The sequence below is a fragment of the Limulus polyphemus genome, unplaced genomic scaffold (assembly GCF_000517525.1).
Source record: "Limulus polyphemus unplaced genomic scaffold, Limulus_polyphemus-2.1.2 Scaffold513, whole genome shotgun sequence".
NCBI lineage: Eukaryota > Metazoa > Arthropoda > Merostomata > Xiphosura > Limulidae > Limulus > Limulus polyphemus.
Genome location: NW_013666123.1, coordinates 522,359 through 532,444, shown reverse-complemented (window position 1 = coordinate 532,444; position 10,086 = coordinate 522,359). Strand labels below are relative to the sequence as shown.

The following is a 10,086-nucleotide window of genomic DNA, read 5'->3' as shown; positions in this document are numbered from 1 at the left end:
GACAAAACCTTGTCGAAACGTTGTACATTTGCTATTATGTTAAACTTATTTAAATTTTCTTCGTTACTCATTCAAGCCGTCTCCAAGCATTATTAGTCTCAAAGTGGGTTCCTCATCATCGAACCTTTGTACCCGTTTGCCGCTTGTCGTAGGTTACTAAGCCTTATTAAATTTCCCACGTGGAGGATGTAAAAAGGTAATTTTTTTTAGCTGTTATGTATACATTTTAATTAACAAAAAAATATTAAATTACTATACCTATACCATAGAATTTCACTATAATTTATCAAGTGTAGTAACTAAGCTGTATTTGGGTGTAAAAAAATATGAAATTTCGAGCTCACTAAAAACTTACCTCATCGTTCGAAATATTGTGTGAAAAGAAAGAAATTAGCACAATAACACGTCAAAATGGCTGAGAAAACCACTAAGGGGACATTCTGATTCTGTTTGATTTAGCAAAGGAGCGATATCTTAGCAAATAGAAAAGATAAGACGTTCTTATTTGATATTCTAGCTTATCAATATCGTTAGTTTGAGTTCCCAATTCGTACGTAACTGTAGATTTTGTATTTTGATATCACAAACATCTAATTTGAACTAGTGCTGCATTCAACATATCACGTGACACACAAAAATCGATGTTTAGCTGTGTTTTTTTAATTTACTTTTAAATTAAGAAATAAACTAAAGATCAATAAAATTTTAAATGCAAGTCAACAAACGTGATCACATGGCCTTTAACACGTGGCTCGTCGAGATAGGGATCTAGGATTTTACCGAATGGGGTACTTCATACTTTAATTAATAGGACCCCGTGAGGGATTCAGAATTTTACTTTAATAGGACCCAGAGGAGAATCCAAGATTTTACCGAATGGGGTAGACAGTGTTATTCTTAATATATAAGTGGATTTTGAGCATTGCAGGCGCAGAAGAGGTTGGGTACCAGAGTAAAACAGTCTATCCCTTCCTGCTAGATTGTTTGTGTTTTTAATTTCGCTCAAAACTACACGAGGGCTATCTGCGTTAGCCGTCCCTAATTTAGCAGTGTAAGACTAAAGGGAAGGCAGCTAGTTATCATCACCCACCGCCAACTCTTGGGCTACTCTTTTTACCAACGAATAGTGGGATTGACAGTCACATTATAACGCCCCCACGGCTGAAGGGGCGAGAATGTTTGGTGGGACGGGGATTCGAACCCGCCACCCTCAGATTGCGAGTCGAGCGCCCTAACCACCTGGCCATGCCGGACTCCCTTCCTGCTAGAGGCTTGTGGTACGCTGTAAGCTCCCCAGCGGGATCCGGAACGGAAGCCCAGCCCTAAATACATTCGAAATACCTAGAAGACGATAGGAAGCAAGAATGTTTGATTTATTTCGATTACAAAAATGTTCATTATTTATGAACTACAGAAAATTCCTATAATTTTGCAGTATAATTCACAAACCTCCCTTTCTCCCTTAGGAACACCAAGCGAAATCAGCATACGTTTTCCTTAACCATATTCACAAAATCAAATAGACTATATGTAGAACAGTCTAGTTTTGTTGTTTTTGTGCGCTCAACCAATTACGATGTGTTTCACTGTAATTTGGAACACCGGAAACATATGGTTGAAAGTACTTGACTTAAAATTGACAAAGTCATTTTAAAGTTCACATCATAATTTTTATCGCGTGAATAAAAAAAAAACTGTTTCCATTTTTCGTTTACTGATTTTAGCCTTTATTTTTCATAAAATCACATGAAGTATGAATTGTGTAGGTGGGTTCCACGAACCTTTCCATTTTCATCCGGCAATGGGACCCATAGTTAAATAAAGAACGAAATTTGGAATAATTAAGCACGATAATAAATATAACAAGATAATAATAATAATAAAAACTTCCCTTCATATGGTTTCAGCTCAGTGATTTTGATTCGATAATTAAAGTTAGTGACCAGTGGCTGAATTTTTAGCACCAATAGTATTCTATATAGAGCTTATTTACAAGGCAAATGTGTATGTGCGATTGAAGAAAGTAAAAACCAAATATTTTTGGCCATTTGAGTTATATCTTTCAGAAGAAAATAACTAAACTGGATTACCAGTACAGAGGGAGTGAAGACTTTTGCAAAGCACTGTAGAACCATAGTTATAAAGCGTGCCACTAGGGTGACAGTTGAGGTTATCTATAGGGGAGTGATAAATTTATTTGTTTTAGCGCAAAGTCAGATTGAGCTATTTGTTATGTCCACCACGGAGAATCGTACCCTGGAGTTTTAAGATGTAAGTCCGTAAACTTACCACTGACCCACCGGGGGACGGGAGTGTTAAAATTGTATTTTTGAGTTTCATTTATTACAGTTTGAGTGTTTATTTAGTGTACTTAATGATTTACTCGTATGATTTCTCATGTATTAGTTTAACGCACACTGTAAGTAGTCCTGGAAATGTTCGTATACTTTTATACATAAATCATTCAAATTCCAGATATTTATCCTATGCGTCATATCAATCAAAACTAATATAGTACGTTCAAGCGTAAATATGCAGTACAACTACTTTAACTTGTATTGAATTTGCCATGTTTGTTTTTATTTCAGTTCCTGTTACGTCTGATTCTACCCACAAGTTACTAAACTCTACATATTATATAAGAAACACTTTACTTTGTTTAAAGTAAATAATACGAAGGTTTCAAAACGGAAAATATAATGAATTTTAAAACATTTTTATTAACTTATAAACCATATTAACTAAACAAAATTACCATATAACACCGTCTTTGGACACTATAACATTGGATAAATTTGATTTTATGTACACAAAACTGCATGATTATTCCACAGAGCATTTAGAACAATTCCAGTCACAAATGTAATGCTTTCCAAAACAGAATTATATATAATTATATAATAGAACTCACTCAGTGAAATAAATGCTAACACTTACCAATTTGTTTTTGTCAAAAAGTGGCATCTAACGTATATAATGACTTCCATGTTTTTATACAAAACGTTTTGCATTTCAAAGCGAATCCAAAACGTTCTACGGAAAAACAAAGTGCTTACAAACAACAACAACAACATAGAAGATGTGATATCTGATTATGTGCTACCTTTTGTGACAAAACATAAAATAATAAATGTTTCTATGCGTTTCACATACTCAATAATATTGATATAATAACAAAAAAAGTATTTTCGAAAAGTTTATAGATATGATTGGATTTGTTCTATAGTAAGACATTCAATCAGAAAACTGTTTTTCCAAGCATAATATCAGTGTTACATACTTCATTACATATAATTATAGCAAAATGTTAATACAGAGTTTAATAATTGGTGGCTAAAATCAGATGTAGGGGACTTAAGAATGAGGGTGGCTATGTAGGTTATGATAGATTAAATACATGTTAACAGTTGTACTCCATATCTTTATTTGGATATATTTCTATTTGATTCAGACGAAAATATCTAGCGTTTGAATGTATAAATTACCATGAAATGTTCTTTTCCAGGGCTATGTAAATTGTACGTTAAATTAGTGTATGGATGATCTTATGAGTGTGATGCATAGAATAGATGTTTTATATATAAATTTATAGGAAAACATACCATTCCAAGTCTTCCTAAGTTATAAATTAAACTAATGTACATATTATCACACACAATATTATCACGAATTATGCTATACAAGAAAAAGAAAAAAATCAATAAACATAAAATAATAATTTTACGTACCCAAACACTTTGTTTATTGTTGATCACATGGATATTAAAATAAAAATATAAAGTACAAAGTTGACCTCAATGATAACACAGACCTAATATGGTGTAATTGAGGTCGAAGTTCATTATGATATAACCACAGGTTTGGACACATCGACATCGAGCGATTCCAACTACTGGGGCGTCACACAGTGGAAATATATAGCACTAACCACCCCTGATGGTTCTCTGTTGAACTGTAGAATCGTAGGTCACGTGACCTCTTGCACTCAGAATGTAATTCTCCACTGGCCGCCTGCATTTAATTAATATCTGTTCATCGATGCTTCGTTTCTCGCTACGTAGGATCCCCAACTACTTACAGTAAGTAAAAACGTGTATACACCCTTCCTCCATGACGTTTCATGAAGAAAATTAACAGAAAATGTAGTTATATCTACCTATATTTTGCAGCTAACGAGTGCAACGATTTATAAGTGTATGGTGTTAAAACATTACAGGTTGAACGGTTTCGCCAATTTTATTACCTGAATCCCTGAGAACACCAGGTATCAGAATCACGAGCCGCTAAGTCTCGTGGTTTTTATGCATTGCAATTAAAATTTTAGCAGCAGTGCACTAAAGTAAGAAGTACAGTAACTGTCTAACGTCCTGTGAGAAATGATTTTAATAAAGAACAGATACCACAATAACCAGACATTTATTTATTGAACAACAAGGTGGTGAACAATCAGTTTTTGTAGCATACTTCTTTAAACTTTCAACAGCATCAAGATACACATTGAAATCACCTTGTGGCGTGTTTTTTAACTCGGGATTAATGTATCAGTTACAAAGTAATGACGTCAATAAGAGCTTACATGTCCCATTATAATATACGATTACTATTGGTACAGCAGTAACATTATGTAGAAACATAGTTTTTAAGGGAAAACACAACTCCTCCCAGTTCACTGAGTTTCAAATATTGTAAAATGCAATTCATACAAAAAATATTGGTGTTTTACCTTCTAATGACCATTTCTATAAACCATATTGAATCTAAAAGTGGGTAGTTGTTTTATCAAATTTAGTGGGAATATATACAAATACTGTAAAGAACAGCTAATACCTAGTTTACAGTCTAGCAATACGGCAATTCTACTTATTAGTGAACATTGCTGAATAGGGAGATTATACGTAATTAGTGTTAAATAACACCTAAATAGACAAAACTTGTACATTGCATAACGGTAAACAGTTCCAAGATTAACTAACAAACACCTGTGTGGAAAAAACTTGTCCACTACATAACAGTAAACAGTTCCAATATTAATTAAAGAACACCTGTGTGGACAAAACTTCTCCACTGCATAACGATAAACAGTTCCAAGATTAACTAAAGAACACCTGTGTGGACAAAACTTGTCCACTGCATAAAGGTAAACAGTTCCAATATTAACTAACGAACACCTGTGTGGACAAAACTTCTCCACTGCATAAAGGTAAACAGTTCCAAGATTAACTAAAGAACACCTGTGTGGACAAAACTTGTCCACTGCATAACGATAAACAGTTCCAAGATTAACTAAAGAACACCTGTGTGGACAAAACTTGTCCACTGCATAAAGGTAAACAGTTCCAATATTAACTAAAGAACACCTGTGTGGACAAAACTTGTCCACTACATAATAGTAAACAGTTCCAAGATTAACTAACGAACATCTATATAGATAAAACTTCTCCACTGCATAACGATAAACAGTTCCAAGATTAACTAAAGAACACCTGTGTGGACAAAACTTGTCCACTGCATAACGATAAACAGTTCCAAGATTAACTAAAGAACACCTGTGTGGACAAAACTTGTCCACTACATAACAGTAAACAGTTCCAATATTAACTAACGAACATCTATATAGATAAAACTTGTCCACTACATAATAGTAAACAGTTCCAAGATTAACTAACGAACATCTATATAGATAAAACTTGTCCACTGCATAACGGTAAACAATTCCTAGATTAAATAAAGAACATCTGTGTGGACAAAACTTGTACTTTGAAACTGTTTCACTATGAATGAATATTGTTATATTGGTTAAAACTATAAAAAAGATTTCACTAAGGGAAAGCCCAAATAATCACCATTTGGGTATATTATAATAAATATGCTAATAAGAATTAATAACAACACCGAGATTTTTTTTTCAAATATTGATTCCGACAAAGCACACAACATACAAAGTTAACATGATAATGAGTAAAGACTTACCCCAGGCAGAGAGGTGGCCAGATAGCCAATACCCACAGTCAGTGCATCGCTTCCTAAGGATCTTCTGTTGGGATCCTGTGTGGCAAACACCGTGAATACCACCAAAAACGTCAAGACAAATTCAACCCCAAAAGCCTGCCACGGCCCCAGATCAGGATGTATCAAAGTATTTCCAAGCGTTCCCTGGTGTCCAGGAATTGTTACACTATTTACACAGAAAAAAAAAACACCTGTTAACCAAAGAATTGTTGATGGAGGCCATATTTAATCGGCTTTTTAAACAAAACTTTTTAGATTATTTGTGCAGCAAAATTATTGTGGGTCCAATACTTTGTTGTGCACATGTTCCTCAATAACATGAAAGTCTTTCTCTTTCATATATACACGCGCGCGCGCGGACATGCACACACATACATAAATATAGTCAATGTCATAATTTATCTCACTAATTAATCCTGGAGTATCATATGAATTTCATATTACATTATAAACAAATGATTTCGTCCAATTGTTTTTGATCTGTCCTTGACAATGAATATTGTTACAGGCAAAAATGTAAAGTTACTCAATATGGCGCAATATGCGGACCCCACCGGTAGTGAACTGTATATAAACAAGTTTGTGATTTGAGAGTTAAAATGTGTCTTAATAATGAGAAAAAATGACAGTATCACGAACATGGATCATCTACTTTCTGTAAAGATATTAATTATCAAAGTATACGTTGAAATGTTTTTTGTTGACAAGAAAATATTGTAGTTTTTGGGAAACATTGAAGAGTATTTCGTGTTAATATTACCGTTTTTTTTTGCCTTTACAATAAGTGTTAGAAACAGTCTAAGATCCTAGTGATGATTATTGAACTGTCTGATACTCTGGTAATAATTCAGGAAATCCAGTTTAAATAATAATTCTGTGTTTCATTGCTCAGCTAAGAAAAGTACTTAGAGGACGCTATAAAGTGTCCTGATGACATATTGCTTATTCTAATTGACTATTTGATTAAGATCCTACGTATATTCATAAAATGTTCTATTTATCTGCAGCTTCAAAATAAACTGGTCATGTGGTTATTCAGGTGATAGATTTAGCCATGTAAATACAGAATAATAGTTAAGAGCAAAAAATTTCCCGACTTTCAAAGGAGTATGGTTATTAAAAATGTCAGTTCAGCAAGAGGATATTTATCAAATGCCATTTCTTTTTTCGACTGGTCAAAAACATCTTTCATCAGAGTCTATTAACAGCGGGAGTCTGTCTATATAAAATGTGGCGCCAACTGTTGAGGACTAGTCAAGTAAACATATTACTGGACATACTTATAAAATGAAGCAAATATCAGACCGTGTCTTTAGTACTCAGGATTCGACTATTTTCAACCGTACTACACGAAGCACATTACCTTAATTCTTTGCCAGCACCTGTGAAAAAATTGACTACCATTCTCTTCGAAGAAAGGGTTGTAGTTAAACAAGACACCTACCGGCAGAATGTGGAATATATGCTAATGCAGAGTCAAGGATACTATGACAATTAAAAGGACGAAGCAACCCGTGTTAATTGAGGGTACCAATAAAGTAGTTGTTCAGTGAGTTTTCTAACGCAGTTAGGTTCTTAAAAGTCTCCGTTTAAATTGTAATACGTACAAATATACTCATTGTTTTTATAATAGGTGTATTCTAGTTTCGGTTATATCTGAAGGAAAAGTTTGACATATTTTATTTTTAAGCTTTATTTGCTAATGGAGCATAGCTCGTCACTGTTGTCATGCGAAAATTTAACCAAAACCCTTAGTTATTCATTATACTAAAAGTCAGGACCACAATGACTCAGCGATAAAGTTGAAGGATTATGACGTTAAAAGGTTGGTACAGCACAGATAGTCTATTTTGTAGCTCTGCGCTTAACACATACAAACAATATAAAAGTAAGTTTGTTAGGTTTGAGAACTTGTGTTTCGTAGAATTAAAAAAAAACAAACAATGATCAGAACCGCCCTAGGTAAAATTGTGGCCTGTGAGAAGTTAGTAGTCGGCGCTCCTGTAAAACTGACTAGAATTGCTAATTGCAATGTCATTTTGGCGCCTCTTGGTGTGGGCGCCTAGTGCGGGGACATACGTCGCCCACCCCAAGAGCAGGACCTTACAGTCAAAGAATTGTGGTTAATGAAGAAACTTTCAAGCATATTATTTATTAACAACATTGGTTGAACGTAGATAGGTATTAACAACATTTTTGTCGTTCACATCATTGGTTGAACGTAGATAGGTATTAACAACATTTTTGTCGTTCACATCATTGGTTTAATGTAGATTTTTTCTTACTCACTGAAATCCAAACGTATTTTTCCTTAAATTATTTTCTTATACATAAGTATTGCAATGTGTTGAAACTTTCACTTTTGACTTGGAAGCTCGATAGTTAGATTTTTTTTTAACGACTTGAAAAATAATTTAGAGCTCAGTGACCAACATAAAATTTACTAAAAGACAGATGTTCAACACAAATTAGTATAATAGACTTAAATGTAATTAAATATGAAAAATAGTAGCATTTTACAAAAGTATAAATAAGTTCATTGCCTCAGATAAAACATGATTTTATGCTTCGATCCATTTGATTCTCCTGGTAGCTCAGCGGTAAGCTTGAGGAGTTATAACATTAAAATTCAGAGTTGGAGCACTGATATCCCATTGTGCAGATTAACATACATTACTTAACGTATAACAATAACGAGCTGTAACTGACTTTCGGCAAAATGATATTCGTACTATTTTTGAGTAGGTTATTTTACCGAGCTATCTATATTTAAAATCATTAACAACACTTTTTGGGATAAATACCGTGGATATTTATATATATAATATTGTCTAGAAAAATAAGAGATATGTCCTTACAAATAATTCACACGAATTAAAAATAAAGCTTATTTGTGCATTTCTGTACGACCACATGCGATATTATTGACCAGACAACTGCAATATAGAAAATTAAACTGTTTATTAATTAATAGCAGTTCCACGGTGTTCTTAAATCGTTTTATCAGAAAACCTGAGATCAAGTCGGATATCTTCATGCTTTGATAGTAACTCGAGTATGGCTTCTAACGCCAGGATGTCAAAAAAACCAATCTCGCTTCCCGAGACTTTGCAGTCTAATGTGGTTCGGAGAGCAAAAGAAACACAAAATAAACGGAGAATTATTCGATATTGATTAAATTAAAGAAGGGATGTAAAGTTAAGAGACTCTCAGTTTTCTGTCACCTACTACTTGTTTTGAAAGGACTAAGAACATACCAGACGTATATAATTTCTATTTGTCACTTGGCGAATCAATTAGAATAGAATGTATAAGAGTTCCGAAGCAGTAAACGAATTCGAAGTGCTCGATGATGCTATTGGTCGGAGTTCATTTCTTCTAACAACAGCCTGAAAATTAATTCGTTCAGGGACGAACTTAGTTGATTGAAAACCCATTAGAGTATTTCAAATAATCTCTCTCTCTCTTTTTCTTTGGCAATAAAACTCGAACAGGCACGGCTGTAATCTGCAGCTGAGTGTCCCGTGGCAAAATTACTGTCATTAAGATTCAGTAGGAGTGAAACAGCGCAGTTGACTGAATGAATACAAATTACGTCTTCTAGAAGATACCACGTTAAAACGCCAGCTAGACGACGCGAATTTTGGTGGCAGAAACTAACGATTGCCAAGCTGTAAACATTCAGTTACTTAGGTTTGTTTCAGACTTTTTACGCATAGCAGTCCTAATTTTGAACTGGTAGACTAGAGAGAAAACAGCTAGTCAACAGCACATACCGCCAACTCTTGGGCTACTCTTTTCTAACCAGATAGTGAGATTTTACCTAAAATAATAAATAACACACAACGTTAAAATAGGTACACAATTAAAAACATTTTAATTAAGGCAAATCTATGACCACTAAAAAGTTGACTGTACATGTTGCAACGTCATCTTCAGGAGTTGCAAATTCGAAACATGTAGAGTAAGATTTTAGTGAACATAGACAGGCCTTAATTAAAATGTTTTTAATTGTGTGCCTATTTTAACGTTGTGCGTTATTTATTATTTTAACATTATACACAAGTGCCAAGAAAT

General features: G+C 33.9%; 1 protein-coding gene across 2 annotated transcripts in view; it reads right to left on the bottom strand.

The window, feature by feature from the left end:
• The window catches only part of LOC106458782 (neurogenic protein big brain-like), a 95,235-nt gene that overhangs the window by 21,101 nt on the left and 64,048 nt on the right, over nt 1–10,086 (bottom strand). For both annotated transcript variants that reach the window (XM_022385116.1, XM_013918331.2), the window contains exon 2: nt 5,971–6,175. In XM_022385116.1, coding sequence (XP_022240824.1) covers nt 5,971–6,175 — 205 coding nt within the window. The remainder of the gene's footprint in view (nt 1–5,970; nt 6,176–10,086) is intronic.